A 20,852-nucleotide genomic window follows, 5' to 3' on the forward strand; every position below is an offset into this window, starting at 1 on the left:
AAGGACATGGGCTGTCACAGTCTGCAGACATGGTTTCTAATTCTGACTAATAATAAAAGTGTTCTTGCCACACATGCCATATGTAGATGACTTTTGTAAAAAGGATAAAAGTAACTAAAAGCATGTGTGTTTATGTAGCTTTACACATCACAGGTACTTGTGATAGTGATTGAAGTAGCTAAAATATGTACTTGAAGATTTAAATAGTGATTTGTTTTCATATTAAAAATTTAAAACCTACTAATTTCATTATATCTTGTTACAACTTTTGTGAGTCCAGCATATTTCTTCTGAGGCCTGGTTCCTCAGGAAGAGATTAGGTGAAGCCTGTGACTTTCATAGGAGGATGCTACCTTCTCTACGTTTCTTGTGACAGAAGAAAACTTAAGGGAAAGAAAGGCTTTTAAATTAAGTGTAGCTCAAGTTTTTGGGGTTTTTGTTTTTGTTTTTGTTTGTTTGTTTGTTTTTCTTTTCCAAGACAGGGTTTCTCTGTGTAGTCCTGGCTGGCTGTCCTGGAACTCACTCTAGACCAGGCTGGCCTTGAACTCAGAAATCCACCTGCCTCTGCCTCCCAAGTGCTGGGATTAAAGGCGTGTGCCATCACTGCCAGCCTAAAATTTTTATTTGATTTCATCAAAAAGGAACGCAAGAAGCTTATAATCATAAATAAACTTCAACTTTTCTCTAGTTGTTTGGTTTATAAGTCCTTCAGCTACTTTTGATGCACTAACATTTAAAGAAAGCTCTGTCTACACAGACATCTGTGGTGCACAGCCTGTATATTACTTTTCTTCAACAAAGCCTAATAAGGCTTGCCCAGAAATGGTGCTAAAGAATATCACAAGACTGTCTCTGATTACTTCTTTTATGAGGTCTATGTGAAGATAGAGATGAATGCAGACAAAAAAATTGTCCTTCCTAGGGTGGACAGTTGTACTGAAGTGTGTGTATTTGTGTACACAATTACAGAAATTAGTAAAACAAAACAGAAAATCTAGAGTAATGGGTTTTTTTTTTCCCCTTTTATAATGATACAGTTTTTAAAATCCTGTTAAATTATCTGTGTGTAGGAACTGGGGAGATGGCTCAAGTAATTAAGAGCACTTGCTATTCTACATGCCCAAGTTCAGTTCCCAGCTCCCACATCAAGTAACTGACAAGCCCACAACCTTCTAAAATTCTAGCTCCTGGTCATCTAAACCCTTCTGATTCCCTTGGACACCTCTACGCACATGGCTTCTACTTAACACAGGCACACATGTGCACATAAATAAAAATAAATCTTTTAAAATTGCCTATACATAATGTAGGGTTTGCTTGTTTCTACTTTGAAGAAAGGTCTTACTAGATAGACCTGAGGAGCCCAGACTCACTGTAGCTGCAGCTATCCTTGTATCTACCCTGCCTTCCAAGTGCTGGGATTGTAAGTGTGAACATCTATGCCTGATGCTTTCATGAAAGAAATTTTCAAATGTGTATTTTTCTTATGTAATTGTATATATTCTAATGATTAGATTTGTATATGGGAAGACAACTGTATCATGAATATAAGACAGCACAAACATTTTTTTCTATGTGAAAGACATGATTCTTAGTGATAAAAAAACATGGAACTACAGATGTTTACTGTAATATATAATGAATGCATTTTATACAGTTCAAACTATATTACGTTTATTGGTCCTGGACTGCTTGCTTTATTTTATATAAATTTACCTAGAAAATGGAATTTAAAAATTGACATTGCTGATTTTACTACAAATTCGGAATAAACTACATGTGATTGTAGCATACGTAAACATTTTAGTCTGGAATATAGTAAGATCAGAATGTATTTGCAAACTTGGAATATGGTCATATATCAGTATGGATTCCAGTTCTTCATTTTAAAAATGTGTGATGGCAGAAGTGGATGCTCACAGCCAGCTATTGGATGGAACACAGGGTCCCCAATGGAGGAGCTAGAGAAAGTACCCAAGGACCTTAAGGGGGCTGCAACCCTGTAGGTGGAACAACAATATGAACTAACCAGTACCCCCTGAGTTTGTGTCTCTAGCTGCATATGNAGCAGAAGATGGCCTAANCNGCCATCATTGGGNAGANAGGNCCCTNGGTCTTGCAAACNTTATATGACCCAGCACAAGGCAAGGCCTGGGCCAAGTAGTGGGAGTGGGTGGGTAGGGGAGCAGAGGTGGGGGAAGGGTATAGGAAACTTTCGGGATAGCATTTGAAATGTAAATAAAGAAAATAATAATAATAATTAAAAAAAATGTGTGATGGTAGTAGTTGGGTAAAAATACAAATTTTAAGTTAACATATCTGTGTTTATTGTATCCCTTTTGCCTAGATAACCAAGTAAAAGTGTTAACTGAGAAAAACAAAGAACTGGAAACTGCTCAAGACCGTAATCTAGGCATTCAGGTAAAAAGCTTTCCAGTAAATATCTGCTTTTAGGTACTCAATACTAGTCAATGGAAGGTTAAATGTTCTACTAGAAGCTGCCAACAAATATATAGAAATGTGTACATACATACACTTTGAGTTTTTTTTTTATGTATTATCTATTGATTACCAACAATAACCCAGCATTCATGGTATTTTGATATACTTGGGAGCTGGGTCACTCTACATTGGCGACTGTTTCTTTAGAGCCATGATAAGAATAACAGATTAAATGTGATAGTAAGGATTGCTACTATGTTCTTTTAATAGAAGAGTGATACCCTGCCACAGACTGGACCTCACTTTGGGTTCCCGATCTGTGGGGAACGGGTCTTTTGGTTGCAGGTGAGCGAGGATACGGCGGATGAGTGACAGACAGTCCACAGGAGAGATGGTGTAAAATTGAATGTATTGATCAAAATGAGCATCACATCTTTAATACAGAATCAAACAAGAAAAGCGGGGCAGGATACATCTGTTGTAACAAATGACACAAGACAAAGGATAGAATACATGAAAAGACCAGGGGGTGAGACTAGTCAATAGTTGAACCCTGCTGTCAGGGGCCCCCAGTAATGCTGTCCCTTTGGGCCTAGCAGAAAAACCTGTTTTGGGGGGTTCTGCTCTGGCAGATCTCATGAATAATGTAATACCACATCCACCCTATTTCCTAGGCCTTGGTAAATACTTGCATATGAACCTACGGTCCACAGGTGTACTACTCTAAGCTTTGCCCTGGGCTTGGCTCTGTTCTTTGTGATGCTTAATCGGTTTCACCAGTCTTTACTAGAAGTGAATTAGAATGTTAATGAGTAGGTAACCTTCTTGCTGAATTCCGAGCTCCTGGCTTTAAGGAATTATCAGGACTTTGGAACACTGGCTTTAAGGGAATTTCACCTGTGGTAAAAGTTTAATCTTTAAAGGCATTAATAATATTGAAAGAGAGCATATATCATATTAGCATGCGGATAGGGTTCGTGTATATAGATTATAGAAAATGCCAGGACTCTAGGAGGCTGAATCTCGAGATTCTTTTCCTTCGGACTCGTTCCAAGTTTTCACGCCTGTTGTGAATCACCACTAGAGTGGGCGTGGCAATACCCAGTCTTTAACCATATAGAACTATACTTTTAAAATTACATTTGATTTGAGACTCAGATTTGTTTTTCAAAACTATGTAAGAAAAACATGTTTTCAGATTCCTTATAGGAACATAATATACCCAAAATATTTCAGTAAATTAATCTGCAAGGAATATACAGTGCTTTGAGTCCTTTAAAATGTTTAATTTGATGTTGTTTTTTGTTTTGTTTGCCTCGGTATTAAAAGAAGACTGTTTTCAGAAAACTTAAAATACATATTTATATATGGAAAAATAACAGCATGTTCTTGGGTGAAGTGGGTTTGCAAATTAATATAGGCTTTAATACAAGGTCCTGATACATATTCTAAGTTTGATGAAACAGCAACAGAGTGAAGTCTGTAACCCAGAAGAACTGTGGACACACAAGTAGATACAACTTAACAAAACAAAATTGGTGAGAACTAGGTGTTTAACTGCCTTGTAGGTCAGCTTTCTGTTAGACACTGGAATAAAACATAGAACATACTTATTTAGTTATATAAATATAGAGGCTTATTTTCATTGACAGTTTTACAGGTTTCTGTCCAAGATCAGTTTGCTGTATTGTTTTGGGCCAGTGGTAAGCCACATAACATGGTAGGGAGAACTTGGTGGAGGAAACTTCACCTCAGAATAGGATGCAGAGAACAGGTAGCAGAGGGTTTGGTGTCCCACTTTTTTCTTCAAAGGCACACCCTCGATGACCTAAAAAAAAAACCTTATGATGTTAATAATATCACTTAGCAGTAATGCCACAGATTAGAACCCAAACTATGGTCCTTAGGTGGCCATTTGTGAAGCAGCTGGTTTCTATTGAAAATAAGTAAACAATCACATTTGTGAAAACATTTTTAGGTATATTTAGAAGTTAATATTTTACAAGGACACTAGAGAACTAAATATGAAAATTGTTGTTCTAATGAATAATAGCGTTGCTTAGAAACACAAAATACATCAGAATGAATATGGAGTACCAGAACAGAAAATTGGTTTGGTGGTAGTGGGTTTGGTTTTGTTTTTTAATCTATTTATTTATTTTTCTTGGAACTATAAAATTGGAAGACAACAGGGCCAAAACTGTCAGCCTTTGAATTTGACAATGGTCTCTTTAGAAATCACACGAAATGTTTAAGCTATAAGAACAAAATTAATTATGACCATAGCAAACTGAAGACCCTGTGTGCTACAAAGGAAATAAAGCAAAACAATAGCTACCAGGAATAGGGGGCAGGGAGTATCTGTAAGCCACTTATCTGATAAAGGCCTAATATCCAAGTTTTATAAAGAAGAAGTAATAGAAATAAGTAATTTTCTTTGAAAATGGACAAAAGACTTATTTTCAAAGAAGACAGTAATGATCAGGTATATGAAAAGGTCTCATTTGTTAATTGTAAAAGAAGTAAGAAAAATGCATGAACTACAGTTTGGTGATAACACATGGTTATTAATGTGAAAATATAGAGGTTCATAAACTAAATATAGAATGACCCTGTAACCTAGCAGTCCTTCTCATGGGTATAATGTTCAGAGGAATCTCTGCATTGTAAAAGTAGGTATACTCATTTATGTTTATTGCTGCATGGATCAAAGTAGCCAAAAGTTTGAAAACAACCTATAGTTAGTCATAGACAGCTGGATAAAGAAAATCTGCTTATGTTTACATACAGTATAATATTTTGTCTCAAAAAAAAGTTATGTGCCACAAAATGGGCAAATATAGAGAACATCTGAATAAGCCATACACAAAGAAACGATGTGGCTAGAGTCATCAAAGAAATTAGTCAGATACATGGAAACAGAGATCAAGCTGATTGGCGGGGTGAAGGAACAAATGTGTAGAGTGAAAAAGTCTCACAAATGTAGAGGGTTCTAGTTAATAAAACTGTACTGTGTTATAGCTCGGTGAAATAGATTTTTTTAGCCACTCTGATAAAACAAATGAGATTCATTAACTATAATGATGATTTGGTATGGTTTTATCTATATATGTTGTACACTTTATATATAAAGTTTTATTTAAAAGAGGTTTCTAATTGTGAAAGCATTTTAAGGACTTAGAGTGGGTCTTTGCAGATGGCTCAGCACTTAAATCACATGCATCAGGTTTGAGAACCATAGATTGAATCCCTAGAACTCACAAGTGCTTGGTGGGTCTGGCTGCCATTTTGTAATTTCAGGGCAGGAAGTACTAAGTGATCCCCCGTAGTAGACTATCAAGACAGCATGGACTCGCTGTCTTGGTGAACTCTAGTTCATCTGAATGAATAGAGACCAATCAAGAATTAGCAACAGGGCCTTTGGTCCCTGAGCCATGGCTCTGGCCCTCCTTTTTTTTTAAGGATGGTCTAAAACTTTTTGAGTTAGGGTCTCTTTCTAAAAGTAAATAAATCTTTTTAAAAAAACCGTTGGAGATAGAGGCAAAGGAAATGTGTATAAATGATTGGTACATTAGTGTTTCTCAGCTTGTAATAGAAATCACATTAGAAGTTTAACATTCTTTACATAAAATATGCATATGAGCCATTAAGTCTGTTTATGATATATGACTTCTTTCAGGTGATAAGGAAACTGCTACAAGAAAAATGCATGCAAAGGAAGTATATTAAAAGTAATGGAGAGCACAAAATGTTTGTAGTAACAGGAAAATGCAGGTTAAAGCAATAGTAAGATAATTGTGTTTCACTTCCATGTGTTGGCATGTTATACCCAGCTCGTTCTAAATGCTCAGTTGTTGGTTAACTGGTTGGTATTGTTGCTTATAACTCTAAAAGCCTCGTAAGGAAGTTCTCAAGAAGTAATTTGAACCCAAACACAAATGTGTGATAGTTCCCACAGTTGGTTTTTGAAGACATGCAAATTATCTATTATATACCTAAATATAAAGGCTATATAAATAATTGGGATACTTTGGTATAATGAGTGACGTGCATTCATAAGCCTAGGAAAAACTCATTTAAAACTCAGAAATAGAGGTGTTATGATTGGAAGTGTTTTTTAGTTTGTTGATATAAGTTATAAGGAAAGAAAGCATTTTTTAAGTAACTGCTAATGTTAGTTGAATTGATTCACGAACGTATATTGATTGTTCAACTTACATTCTTGAACTTGGTGTTTCTTGATATGACAGAGCCAGTTTACAAGAGCAAAGGAAGAGTTAGAAGCTGAAAAAAGAGATTTAATCAGAACCAATGAGAGGTTATCTCAGGAAGTTGAATATTTAACAGGTATGAAAAAAATATCTGTGCCTTTAACTGCATTCTTTGTTATTGTTGGTGCTAGGAGTTGCTTCTGATGTTGTATTTCTTTGTTCTGTTTCTTCAGTGTGGAAGTTCAGTTTAAAAATACTGTTGTTCCTTCCATATACATATCTCTAGCCATTATTAAGATGTTGGCCAAATATCATGTCACCTGCCTTTTAATCCCAGTACTCAGGATTCTGTGGCAGGCAGATCTGAGTTCAAGGCTAGCCTATTCTACATAGTTGTAGGGTAGTCTGGGCTACATAGAGAAATCCTGTCTTGATAATAAGTAAAAGAATATGATAATAAGTAAAAGAATAAATCAAACTAGAGAATGGGCAGCTTACCTGACTGCACACTGAAAAAAACACCCTCCCTCAGCAACCATGGTCAGTACTTCAGGGAGAGGTAAGCATTGTGGACCCCACACCCTTCCGAGATGGGATTGGCAGGCTCAGTGTGGCCCAGGTAGCACATGTTCATTTTGCAGTGAGTTCATAAGTGGGAGCAACTGTAATTAAATTCACTGGACTGTGAAAAGAAGCCACGAGAAGGTTAGCAGAGGTCAGAGTATAGTCATAGACTCTCTATGAAGAAGGCTATTTGCAGAAAAAGGAAGGAGATAAGGGGGAACACTGGACAAAAACTACTAAGGTTTATTAGAGTGGTATAAAAGGGTCTTAAGAATTTTTTTAAACAGAAAAAGTACTGAATTTTAGGAGACAGGAATATAAAATGTATCACCATATTATGTTTGATGTATTTGTCAAAAATGAGTTTTAAACAGTTCGTGATACTTGTCTTGGGGCTTTTAAAAATTTAATTTCTGTTAATTGGAAAAAATGTTCAAATGTTTATGTTGTGTAGTAATACACAACTTGGAATTTGATTTTTAGAAGACAGTGACATCGGAATATTGATTAGCTGGCTGGTAGTAATTAGGATTAAATGAATTAGTTTCATAAAAACATGGTTATTGAAGAACAGAAAAATATCAAATGATTATATTTTTAATGGACGATTTATTACCTTTTAACTTAAATTGTTATAATAAAATAAAAAGATTTTAAATAGAAACTTAGTTTGTAATTATGATGGAAGCAAGCTAAAACGGGGAGTTGAAAAGCACTTACTTTGTGTTAAAGGTTTATGTTTCTTTTCTTTTTCTTTTTGGTTTTTCAAGACAGGGTTTCTCTGTATAGTCCTGGCTGTCCTGGAACTCACTTTGTAGACCAGGCTGGCCTTGAACTCAGAAATCCACCTGACTCTGCTTCCCCAGTGCTGGGATTAAAGGCATGTGCCACCATGCCCAGTACCACGCCCAGCTAAGGTTTATGTTTCTAATAACAAATTTTGTTACTTAGTTTCTGTGAGTGTTAGCTAGTCATTTTCAAATGCTTACTCTCATCCTCCTTTCTAGAGGATGTTAAACGTCTAAATGAAAAACTTAAAGAAAGCAATACTACGAAGGGTGAACTTCAGTTAAAATTGGATGAACTTCAAGCTTCTGATGTTGCTGTGAAGGCAAGTAATATTGATTCCCAATAAATGCAGACTCAAATGCCTAAGGATCTACTTGTTACTGTATTTTGTGTTACCTTAATAATCTAATTTGTACTCTGAAATAAAAGATCATATGTCCCTGAGCTACATTTATTTAAAATAGTTAAATATTATTTAAAATTTTTCTTTTTAGTATCGAGAAAAACGCTTAGAACAAGAAAAGGAATTGCTACACAATCAAAATTCATGGCTGAACACAGAGTTGAAAAACAAAACTGATGAACTGTTGGCTCTAGGAAGAGAAAAAGGAAATGAAATTCTGGAACTTAAGTGTAATCTTGAAAACAAAAAAGAAGAGGTGAGTAGTAAGTTTCCCTTGCTTATGGTAGAGGTGTGGCCTTTGTACAGCAATAAGTGACACTTATACCTCCTTGGTTACAAAACTTGCGTTGCATGTGACAGCAGAGCTCAACTTTAACCCAGGGGAATGTTGAGAGGATTTTGTAATGACTTTAATACCACCTCCTCTAATATTAAACCTTTCTTTCCAAAGATATGTTTAAGATGTAGCCCTGCTTTTGTGAATTACTTTCAAACACATTTTTCCATCAGTTGATTTTGACTTAGAGTACACTGTTAATTTTACATTGTATGACAATGGAAACTTAAAGTGCAAGGACAGCATCAGGCTAATAAACTCCTGTTTATTTAGTTTCCTTTTTTGAGTTGCCTGGATATGGTTGATCATTGATAATTCTTTCTTAGATAAAAATACATCCTAAGGGTCCAATCAGATAATTCCCTGTGGAATCATTCACTACAGGATGACATGATAATATGAAAGCACTTTTAGTATCAACCCAGTACTCTAATTGCTAATGACATTAGAATTAGAATTAAAAGTTTATCTGTTTATGGTTAAAATTATCTTTCACTTGAGCTTTCTTCAATTTTGGACATAATTTAACTGAACTGTTGTCTGTAGTTTTTGCCAGTTTGAAATTTTAACAAGGTTTTTTGTTTTGTTTTGTTTTTTTAATAAGTGACTCTAAAAGCCTAAAACCTATATAAAAACCTAAAGGTTATCTAAAGGTCCAAGAATGTAATTTGATCAAATGAGTAATCATTTGGAATATCTGTTTGTCATGTGGTAAACTAGAGTATCTAAGACCACACAGGATTTGTATTTGACATAGCTTATCCAGTGTTCACCTAAGCTGGCTGAAGATGGTGTCAATTATAAAATCTTATTATGCATGAATAGAGATATGGCCTATGGAAAAGAGGATAAAGAACAAAGGTTCTGTGGCAGAGAATTCTTGTAGCATCATCTCCAGGGCCCAAGATGTTACTTACTTCTGGGGAAGATGACTCCTGGTGAGGTTTACTGTGAGGGTATACAGTGGACAAACACTCCCAAAGCCCTGCAATTTTTCCACAGTGTAGGTGGTAAGGAACTTGGTATGGGCCTCCAACAAGGTTCAGGAGTCTTCTCTGAGATGATTTTCAAGAGACTGTGTCCAGGTCATCTACTGTGAAAGGACTGGCTGCCATCATGAGGTGATGGATTGTGTCTGCTTTCTTTCACCAAATACAGTAGTCTGATCTTAATATTATCTGAAATATTATCTTGTACTTTTATGAGAATCTTTTTTGATGAATTTCCTCAAAAGGATTGTGTCTGCTTTCTTTCACCAAATACAGTAGTCTGATCTTAATATTATCTGAAATATTATCTTGTACTTTTATGAGAATCTTTTTTGGTGAATTTCCTCAAAAGTAAACTGTTTTTGAGTTATATCCACTATCTGAACTATAGGTGATCTTTCTCCTGCTGCTGGGGACCAAGCACTCTCAGTGGCATTGCCTGTATGAAGCTAGAGCACTGTCTCCATTGGTACAAGGGCACATTGATGCAGTCAAGTGTTTTTTCTGGCCCCTCTCTGCTCTTTCAGAGATCATTGTAGGTAGACTTCAGATTCCACTGGGCTTTTAAACTACATACTCAATAGACACAGTGGACATTGTGGAGGTTCCCCCAGTATGGGGGAATATTGTGGAGGTTAGAATGTACGCTAAAGGAATTTCACCACATTGCATGATGATGACAGAGCAATAAGGTCTTACTAATCAAACCATATTTTCTTAGTCATGCCTATATATTATAAATTTCCATTTTTTTGGAGGGGATATATTTTACTTTTGACAGTATAAACTTCATATCAAATGATCTCAGTTGTTACGAGTCTTTACCCATTTGTTTATAGGTTTTGAGACTGGAAGAACAGATGAATGGCTTGAAAACATCAAACGAACATCTTCAGAAACATGTAGAGGATTTGTTGACAAAATTAAAAGAGGTATATGGTGATCTCTTAAAAATATTTTTGTTGTTTTGATTTTGTTGTTGTGGTTTGGTTTAGTTTGATCTCCTTGGGCTGGCCTTAAGGCTTGCAGTGTAGCCAAGGATAGCCTTGGCTCTTAAACCTCCTATTTCCACCTCCAGAGTTCTGGGATTAGAGGTGTACTCCCATCACACTGGTTTTTATACACACTAGTCAAGATTCTACTAGTGGAGCTATGTGCCAATCCCTCAAGTAAATTTCATTTACAAAATTATGAAAGCATGTATATTTGTGTTAATTGGCAAAATATTGTCAAATATTCTTGTTTTTTGTTATTTTTAGATAATATCTTACTATGTTTTCCAGAATGGACAAGCCCCACTTCTTTAGCCCTCAGGCTGGCTTCAAATTCTTACTCCTTCTCAGTTCATTAATGATAGGATTGTAAGCCTATACTACCATACCTGTCTGAGACCATGTTCTCATCTTTCTCCAACACCCATAAAACACCAGAATGGCTCCAAATATTTTCTAAGCTGATAGAATCATAAATAGCAGTTACATGTTTTAGACAAAGTACTAGGTACAAAACCAGTGTGATTTCATTTTAATTTTATTATTTTGCTTGATAGGTTCCATTTGATTCTCAAAAGTAATTTACTATCAGAAATCAGTTTCATTTGTAGTCTTTACAAAAGGAACTTTCTTAATGTTTCATAAATACCTTAAATATTCAAAATGTACTTGCTGGTATATACATATAAAATTGAGCTTTTACTTTGTTTTTAGGCCAAAGAACAGCAGGCCAGTATGGAAGAGAAATTCCACAATGAATTAAATGCTCACATTAAGCTCTCTAATCTCTACAAGGTAAGTCCTCCGGCACACACGTTAGTCCGCCTCCTGGTGTTGGAGTCCTGCCTGGTGCTGACTTTGTGATTACCTTTCAGAGCGCTGCTGATGACTCAGAGGCAAAGAGTAATGAACTGACCCGGGCAGTGGATGAGCTGCACAAACTGCTCAAAGAAGCAGGAGAAGGTAGGACTTAAAGTGCAAAGAGGTGGTTTTGTTGTACATTTCTTCAAATTTGTTTCAAATTTCTTCAAAGCTGATTTAATTTAAAATAAGGATTGGCTTTAACCGGGACAAAATTTCATGGAGAAGAAAAAGCCTAGGCTAAGAAGATTGGAATTATATTTTAAAGCAAGTAGTATATTTGAAAATAGAGATGCTAGTTGGTGTTCCTCCTTCATCTTAGACATTCTGGGTACTCTCTTACACTGTCAGTCTGTGTGTGCGGGAGTTTAGTCAGTCAACCATAGTGGATACACTCTGTTAAATAGAAATCCGAATGTAATCTTAGAGATGTTGACCTCAGGGATTCCAAGTGACTATTCGTTCAAGTTACATACCAGGACCTTCATAAGCTTTAGGCTTCTAGGTAGGTTGTAGGCTGGTAGATTCAGCAATGTTTCCTTGTTGAAATTTCAAACTAGCAAAAACTATAGTTTTGTAGTTAAACTGAAGAAAACTCAAGGAGATAACATTTTAAGCATATGTAAATAAACTTACATCTAAAGAATTGGTACCAGGATCCATCAAGAATACTTAAAGATCCTCAGTTCTCTTATTTAATGTGATCTAGGACTTGCTTGTAACCTGTACACATCTGCCTGTCTTCTTAACTCTGCTTTAGGCTATTCACAGTACTTAATTCACAGTACTTAATGCAGTGTAAGTAGCACCTGCTTTATTGTTTGCGGGATGGTGAGAAAATGGGCTGCATTTTCAGTACAGATACTACTTTTTTTTCTGATTATTTTCAAGCCACAGCTGAATCTAACAGATGGGATCCAGGGAAATGGAAGGTCAACAGTGAAGATCTATATTAAGATAAAGATTCTTTATCTTTATCTTAATATTTATTTATCTTTTCTATTCTTTTCTGTTTAAAACTAAAGGACAAAATTGATTCTGAAGATGTACATAGTGGTCTTTCTCTGTCATTCATACTCTCTTGTGGTTTTGTTGGTGAGAAATATTAAAAAGACTAGACTCATCAGACTGAAACATTTAAAGGCTGACAAGTAGAGCCAGGCTTTGAGTGATAATAGTCATCAAGCATAGCTTCTAGGATTTAATGTCTCCAGAAGGAAAGAGTCTTAATATCAGTTTAATTAATAAATTGCAATATTTTAATGATGGTTTTCAATATTCTGTCTTTTAAAATGCTTAGCCAACAAAACAATACAAGATCATCTTCTACAATTGGAAGAATCTAAAGATCAGATGGAAAAAGAAATGCTTGAAAAAATAGGAAAATTGGAGAAGGAATTAGAGAATGCAAACGACCTGCTTTCCGCTACAAAACGTAAAGGTGTGACTAAGACGCTTGCTACCTGTTTATTCCTTGAGCTGCTTGGAACATATCTATGCTGCAATAGACAAAAGTTGATTATTTGAAAAATAATATACTATAAGTCTTTATGGCATCATCAGATATAAATACCATTTGACCACAATATTATTAATTCCTAGAACAGTTATTTGTAATTATTGTGTGGTTGCCATATTTGTGATATATTTGCAATATAATATGTAAAAAATACATTTAATGTCACTATTCCTTCACTTTAAATATTAGTGGCTTTCAGTTTTGCAATTTTGCAAAAAGGAAAAAAAAAAATTGTGTTTGCACAGGAGCTATATTGTCTGAAGAAGAGCTTGCAGCCATGTCTCCCACCGCAGCAGCTGTGGCTAAAATTGTAAAGCCTGGCATGAAATTAACTGAGGTAAGAATGATACTAGATCATGTTTCATTGTTACAGAAGTGCTCAGGGGTCTCTGAAACTTATCTTCCCCTCCCCCAATTTATCTAATTACCTAATAATTAGCAGGCAATTTTTAAAAGAGGTTTTCTTTGGCCAGTGAGGCACTTCCATGAGTAAAACACTTGAGCTGGCATTCTCATAAACATCTTCCTGTCCTCAAAGCCTGTGTTAAGAGAAGCAGCTCACAGAAGTTATTATCTGACTCCACATACACACTAGAGCATGCACCTGCACTCGTAGATACATCTTTCACACACAATAATGTTTTAAAAATGAGGGGGTGCTGGGCTGAAGAGGTGCCTCGGTGGTTTAAGTACCTACTGCTCTTTAGAGGTCCCAAGTGCAATTCCCAGTACCCACGTCCAGGAGTTCACAGCAGCCTTCCCCACCCTGTGGCCTCATGTACCTTCGCTCAAATGAACATAGTCATGCCCCCCCCCATACACACACATAGACTATAAATAAGTCTAAACAAGAAATGAACTTTTTAACTGTTAAGTAGTTATATGTGGCAAATAACAAATACTTTTATGTAGGTGGTAAGGGATGTTCATTATGAGCCCCCATAAACTACATACTCCTGTCGTTACACTTCAACTTGATGAAATGACCACCTTTTTCCATTCCCAGCTATATAATGCTTATGTGGAAACTCAGGATCAGTTGCTTTTGGAAAAACAAGAAAATAAAAGGATTAATAAGTATCTGGATGAGATAGTAAAAGAAGTGGAAGCCAAAGCACCGATTTTGAAACGCCAGCGCGAAGAGTATGAGCGTGCACAGAAAGCTGTGGCCAGTCTTTCTGCAAAGCTTGAGCAAGCTATGAAGGTTGGTTCCATTTCTTAACTTACACTTTAGGCACAGCTACTAATGAAACACCTTGTACTGGCTACTTTTCTCATAACAGTCTTTGCACTAGAAAAGCTTGAGGCTTTACACTCCTACCATGACAGATTCTTACTTTGACTCAGCCAAATTGTGAGAGTCTCTTACATACATTAAGGTGTTTGAGAGGGAAACCTCCTTGGACCACTCTTCAAATATTCTCATAGTGCATTAGAATGTTGGCTAATTTAGCATAACCATTTTTTTCTTAGAGGGTTCTGATAAGCCTGTCTAGGAATAATCATAGCTTGATATTAGGACACAGATTTTTATAACAGTTCAAAATTTAGCCTGCCTTAGTATGCATTATTTTATAATAGCTCCTTTGCCATGTTAAAAGTTGCACGTTTGTGAATACCCTTTTGCTATTGGAGGGCATGTTTTACTTAATAAGAGTTTATACTCTCTAATTTACCTTTATGGTATAGCTTTTTACAGAGAAGTCTTGAAGATTTAAGAGAACGTCATTGAGGAAATGTAGATAAATAAATTTATATCTTCTATTAATTGATATGTTTTTTCTTGGAGAATTTGAGTAAATTATATCCTTAGTTCAGAATTAAATCTTCTGTTATAATATAGAAGCCACTGACACGCAGAAGTAGCTAATAAAGTGATTTACATCAGTGTACCTTTACTCATTGTGCCCTCAGGGACTGTTGGCAGTCTGACAAATTAACCTTGTATTTCTATTTTCAGAGAGGTCTCTTGGGACCAATTAGATCTTTAAGTTTCTCTGTTAATAGGATATTGCCTTGATCTTCTTGGTATGTGAAGTGCATGTCGTTAGTTAAATGGCAGATAGACATCAATTAGAATAGCAGCTTTTGCCTTATAAAACAGTTTGTTCCTTCACTGTCAAACAATAATAATAGAATGGTCATTTCTGCGTTTTTTTTTAATAACTGGCATTTTCTATCCACAACATGAATAATGTGTTTTCTGGTGTAAATCTTCAGCTCTTAATTTGTAGGGTTCTAATTGCAACCCAGCTGCATCAACATTGCATCTTAATTCACCTTGTTGTACTTAGTAGGTTTACGAGTGCTGTCTTTTGTAACTATTTCTGTACTTCTGTTTTCACATTTCCTCTTGCGTTTTTGCATAGCTTCTTAAAGGTGTATGACTGACAGGAACACAGGGCCCCCAATGGAGGAGCTAGAGAAAGTACCCAAGGAGCTGAAGGGGGCTGCAGCCCTGTAGGTGGTGGGACAACACTATGAATTAACCAGTACCCCCAGAGCTCGTGTCTCTAGCTGCATATGTAGCAGAAGATGGTCTAGTCGGCCGTCATTGGGAAGAGAGGCCCCTTGGTCTTGCAAACTTTATTCAGGGGAACGCCAGGGCCAAGAAGTGGGAGTGGGTGGGAAGGGGAGCGGGGGGGGGGGGATAGGGGACTTTCGGGATAGCATTTGAAATGTAAATGAAGAAAATACCTAATAAAAATTGGAAAAAAGAAATAAAGAAAAAAGTATTTGAAAATAACTATGAACCTAAATGCAAAAATTGGAAATAGAACACAGATTTCCCTTTAATCTATCTGATCTTGTACTAATGGGAGGGGTCTCAAAACTCCTCCTCAAACTATGGATACTACAGAGCTCACCTACTCAGTGGCTACTTCTTTGCAAATTGCCACACACTTTTAATCAAGTCTTCTGTGTCTTATCCAGCATATTTAGTTTTGACATCTCAAGTTGTTTCAGTCTAACCATGATTACTATTGATCCTTCTGATGATGATTCTGGGGTCATTTGGAAATGCACTGTAAATTTGATACTTATTTGCATAGTTGTACTTGACAACTTGTTCAGGGTAGAAAATGCTTTTAATTGTCATATATATATTGTATTTCTATTATTATTTATATCCTTGGTGACACTGAATTTTCCCTTGCGTTTATATTTTAAAGGAGATTCAGCGATTGCAGGAAGACACTGATAAAGCCAACAAACATTCATCAGTACTTGAAAGGGACAATCAGAGAATGGAAATACAAATAAAAGATCTTTCACAACAGGTTAGAACATTTTGTGTGATTTCCAGGTTTCTTTGCAATGCTTAAGTCTGCATCTTAATGTCTAAGGATGTCCCTTCTAGGAAAGGTGTATGTGTTCTAGTCCTGTAGTAGGAATGCTCTAGCACTTACATACAGTCTTGTCACAGTCTTCTCAGAGATTTTTGATTGATTTTCACAGTTGGTGACATTTGTAGTGTGAGTACACAATTGAAACAGGAAGCAGTTTTTTGTTGTTTCCCATGTCCCAAGAGTGTAACCACTGTTAGCAAGTTAGCATGTATGTGTTTCATGCCATTCATGTATCAGTAAGTACATATCTGAATATATAAGTGTGTTTTTGCTAAAATTAGGTTACACTATGCATTACTCATTACTGCTGTTTCTTGAGAAGGGGACTTGTTTATACTTCAACCCTTCTTCATCTTCCTGGGTGCTGGGATTTTTAGGTGCACACCACCATGTCTGCTCTTCCTCTACCTACCATATAAAACAAGCACTAAATGAGTTACTTGTAGTTTCATGTTTAAAAAAAAGCCATGATTCTGAAATTGTATTTTTCTACTTTATGTAAGTTTTCTTTATATTAAAAATAACTATTTCAGCTGGGCAGTGGTGGCGCACGCCTTTAATCCCAGCACTCAGGAGGCAGAGGTAGGCAGATTTCTGAGTTCGAGGCCAGCCTGGTCTACAAAGTGAGTTCCAGGACAGCCAGAGCTATACAGAGAAACCTTGTCTGGAAAAACCAAAATTAAAAAAAAAAAACAAAAAACAATTTCATTAAAATTTTTTCTTTTAACATTAAAGTGATAGATTTTGATGTTTTGTTTTTTCAAATACTATATATTAGCTTTGGTTGGTTGGGTTTTATAACATTAAATTTTGGTTTCTAGATTAGAGTGCTCTTGATGGAACTTGAAGAAGCAAGGGGTAACCATGTAATTCGGGATGAGGAGGTCAGCTCTGCTGACATAAGTAGTTCGTCTGAAGTGATTTCGCAGCACCTAGTATCTTACAGGAATATTGAAGAGCTTCAGCAGCAGAATCAGCGTCTGCTATTTGCTCTTCGGGAACTTGGGGAAACCAGGGAACGAGAAGAACAAGAGACAACTTCCTCTAAGTAAGCAGTGACCATGGCAGTGTGTTAAGCAGTAGTTATTGGGCTTAGTGTGTCCTTAGAGATGCTGGGTAATGGAGGTACAGAGACTTAGGGAAACTGAGCAACAATACTATGGAATTATTTTTAATAAGGAGGTAAACTTCAGTTTAATATGACTAGTGCTAAAATAGGTAAACTTGGCAGACTTCATTTAAGTTTCAAGAAAGAAGTCTTCATGGAAAAGATAACTGTCTGAGCATTACTCACGTGGAGTACTGAGGTTTTATAAAGAGAGTTAGGGAAGGAAGATGGCATTATAAGCAAGAAGATTAAGTTTCAGGAGGCTCAATGCCAAGAAAGTTTTCTAGATACTATTGATGAGTACAAGTTCTTAAGCCTTCTATGGTGGGAATTTTAAGAAGGAATAGAATAAAACGTAAAGAGTATGAAAATAGTGAGCATGAAGGTAGACAGCATTTGAATGATTTATAATAGAAACTACTACCCTCTGAACAGAGACTTACAAAGACTTATTTTCTGCAGAATTGCTGAACTTCAACATAAACTTGAGAACTCTCTCACTGAACTGGAACAGCTCCGTGAGTCACGACAACATCAGATGCAACTTGTTGATTCCATAGTTCGTCAGCGTGACATGTACCGAATTTTATTGTCACAAACAACAGGAATGGCCATTCCATTACAAGGTAGATTTTTATGTAACTACAGGACAATATTTTGCAAGTGAACTGGTGAATAGGTTTTTTTGACAAAAGCAATTGCTACTCTAATTTGGAAATTGACTTCAGCTATTGTGTGTGACTGATTGTAACATTTTTTTTAGGTGTCATTTTGACACTATTAAGAAAAAAATTCGGGCTGGAGAGATGGCTCAGCGGTTAAGAGCACCGACTGCTCTTCCGAAGGCCCTGAGTTCAAATCCCAGCAACCACATGGTGGCTCACAACCATCTGTAATGGGATCTGACTCCCTCTTCCTCTTCTGGCGTGTCTGAAGACAGCTACAGTTGTACTTACATCCAATAAATAAATAAATCTTTAAAAAAAAAAAAAGAAAAGAAAAAATTCAATATTGTTAAAAAACCATACTTTTTAGACTTGGTGAACTACATGGTTTGTTTTTCTTGTTTTAGTATTTAATTTGTAATACATTGCATCTAATTAAAAAAATAAACAATTTTTCCCTTTTTTTTTCTTACATTTTATTTCTTTGTGTACTTGTGTATGTGCAAGACTACTGTGTGTGTGAGGTCAGGATAACTAGTGGGAGTTGGTTTTCTCCTGACAGCATGTGGTTCCCAGGGATCAGACTCAGCTTACTGGGCTATCAATCTTTAATGGTTTTTAATATTTCCATTCTCTGAAAGGTCTAGTAATAATTTACTTTCCACTTCTTAATTTAGTAGTGATGCTTTTGCAAATAATCCTTAAAACTGATTTATGAAAGCAAGCAAAAGCATCTTATTTGTCTTTTTTATTTTTCTGAAGCTTCAAGTTTAGATGATATTTCTCTTCTCTCAACTCCAAAACGTTCAAGTACATCACAGACTGTTTCCACTCCTGCTCCAGAACCCGTCATTGAATCCACAGAGGCTATAGAAGCAAAGGCTGCCCTTAAACAGGTAAAGACTATACCTGGTTAAAGTCATGGGTTAGTTTCAAGTTGAATTTTTGGTGAAAATAGTATCATCTAATGATCTTCAATGTTCAGTTGCAGGAAATCTTTGAGAACTATAAAAAAGAAAAAATAGACAGTGAGAAACTTCAAAATGAGCAGCTAGAGAGACTTCAAGAGCAAGTCACAGACCTGCGCTCACAAAACACTAAAATTTCTACTCAGCTAGATTTTGCTTCTAAACGGTAAATTTTCTTTTGTTTGGGAATTAATTAATGCATTCACAGTATTCTGACCAGTCAGGTCCCAGAATTAATTTACAATGGTGTTGCTTTTTTCTGTGTAATGTGTTGTAGGCTGGGAAACTGTAATGCTTCATTCCTTAACATTGGCTGCAAATTCTCCTGGTCAGGGCCAGGAGCGAAAGATAATGCTGCTGGTTTCCTTTCCTCGGTTTGAGAGACATTGTTTCTGGAGCTCTTTCTGAAGAGATGGGAAGTGTGAATTTTTTGAGAACAGGGTCTTACTGTATAGCTCTGGGTAGCAAGTACTCAATAAGTAGACTAGGCTAGACTCAAACTGGTGGCAGTCCTGCCTCAGCCTCCCAGTGTCAATATGGGTTTGTGTTGCGGGAAATATTAAAAAAGGAACTGGCACATTCCCACACATGTGCTAGCAACTCTTGGACCCTCTGTGGGCCCACTGACTCTGTCTCTACCCGCCAACTCTCCGGTGGGGCAGAGCTCTCAAGTTCCTCTCGCTGCCACACAACAACCATCCACTCCACAATCACATCACAGCACCCATGTACCTGCTAGAATCAAAACTCTTAAAGCTTATAATTAACCAGTCAGATTTATGTGTCAATAAATTTTCAGTTTACAAGATGCCATTACAATAATTTCAGAACCAGTTGATAACGATAAAAGCTTTATCCCAATTATTCTAACCTTATCATAACTACCTGTGTTTTGTTAAAGCCACGTTGGTTCATGTCCGCCTCCATCTTGGCCTTCCCCTTCTCTCCCTGAGATGCTCTCTGTCTCTCCAGTTCCATCCACCTTTTCCCTGTCCAATCACAGGCCTCCTGCTGCCCTAATGAAATTGGACAAGGAAAATCCTGCAACAGGTTTATATCTCTCACTGTATACCCCTGGGTAGCCTGATAATCAGTAGACAGGTCTAGCCTCAAACCTATGGCAATTCTGCCTCAGCGATGCTAGTATTGTGAGTGTGTGGTGCCATTGCTGCCATTTCTGGAGCCTTTCCTTCATGTGCTTATTAGTTTAGATATTGAAATTATATTGTCATTATTTCCAGTATGAATTTTTAATAAGTTATTCAGTGAAAAATTACCTATTTATAATTTCAATTTTAACTGGTAAATAAGGCTAGTATAGAAGGTTGCACATTATTACACAAACCACTTTCTAATTTTAATCATGTGAAATTAAGTTTCTGTGAAATTCTTCAAAGACCTAAGAACTGGTCATCTTTATTACCAGTTACGAAATGCTGCAAGACAATGTAGAAGGATATCGCCGAGAAATAACATCTCTACAAGAGAGAAATCAGAAACTCACTGCTACTACTCAGAAGCAGGAACAGATCATCAACACGATGACGCAAGACTTGAGAGGAGCCAATGAAAAGCTAGCTGTTGCAGAAGTGAGACCAACACCCCCTTGCTGACATTTGATATCGCTAGTTATTTCTTTAGTTTTATTGGTTGA

At 36.4% G+C, this 20,852-nt stretch overlaps 1 protein-coding gene across 2 annotated transcripts in view; it reads left to right on the forward strand.

The window, feature by feature from the left end:
* Nucleotides 1-20,852, forward strand: part of Tpr (translocated promoter region, nuclear basket protein) — a 59,412-nt gene that overhangs the window by 3,412 nt on the left and 35,148 nt on the right. For both annotated transcript variants that reach the window (XM_021197824.2, XM_029539013.1), the window contains exons 4-19: nt 2,348-2,421; nt 6,693-6,789; nt 8,225-8,328; nt 8,501-8,665; nt 10,575-10,667; nt 11,442-11,522; nt 11,603-11,690; nt 12,889-13,029; nt 13,353-13,444; nt 14,114-14,311; nt 16,281-16,388; nt 17,279-17,505; nt 18,028-18,191; nt 18,993-19,126; nt 19,216-19,364; nt 20,625-20,787. In XM_021197824.2, the coding sequence (XP_021053483.1) occupies nt 2,348-2,421; nt 6,693-6,789; nt 8,225-8,328; nt 8,501-8,665; nt 10,575-10,667; nt 11,442-11,522; nt 11,603-11,690; nt 12,889-13,029; nt 13,353-13,444; nt 14,114-14,311; nt 16,281-16,388; nt 17,279-17,505; nt 18,028-18,191; nt 18,993-19,126; nt 19,216-19,364; nt 20,625-20,787 (2,078 nt within the window). The remainder of the gene's footprint in view (nt 1-2,347; nt 2,422-6,692; nt 6,790-8,224; nt 8,329-8,500; nt 8,666-10,574; nt 10,668-11,441; nt 11,523-11,602; nt 11,691-12,888; nt 13,030-13,352; nt 13,445-14,113; nt 14,312-16,280; nt 16,389-17,278; nt 17,506-18,027; nt 18,192-18,992; nt 19,127-19,215; nt 19,365-20,624; nt 20,788-20,852) is intronic.

The sequence above is a fragment of the Mus pahari genome, chromosome 5 (genome assembly GCF_900095145.1).
Source record: "Mus pahari chromosome 5, PAHARI_EIJ_v1.1, whole genome shotgun sequence".
In the NCBI taxonomy this organism is placed as follows: Eukaryota; Metazoa; Chordata; class Mammalia; order Rodentia; family Muridae; genus Mus; species Mus pahari.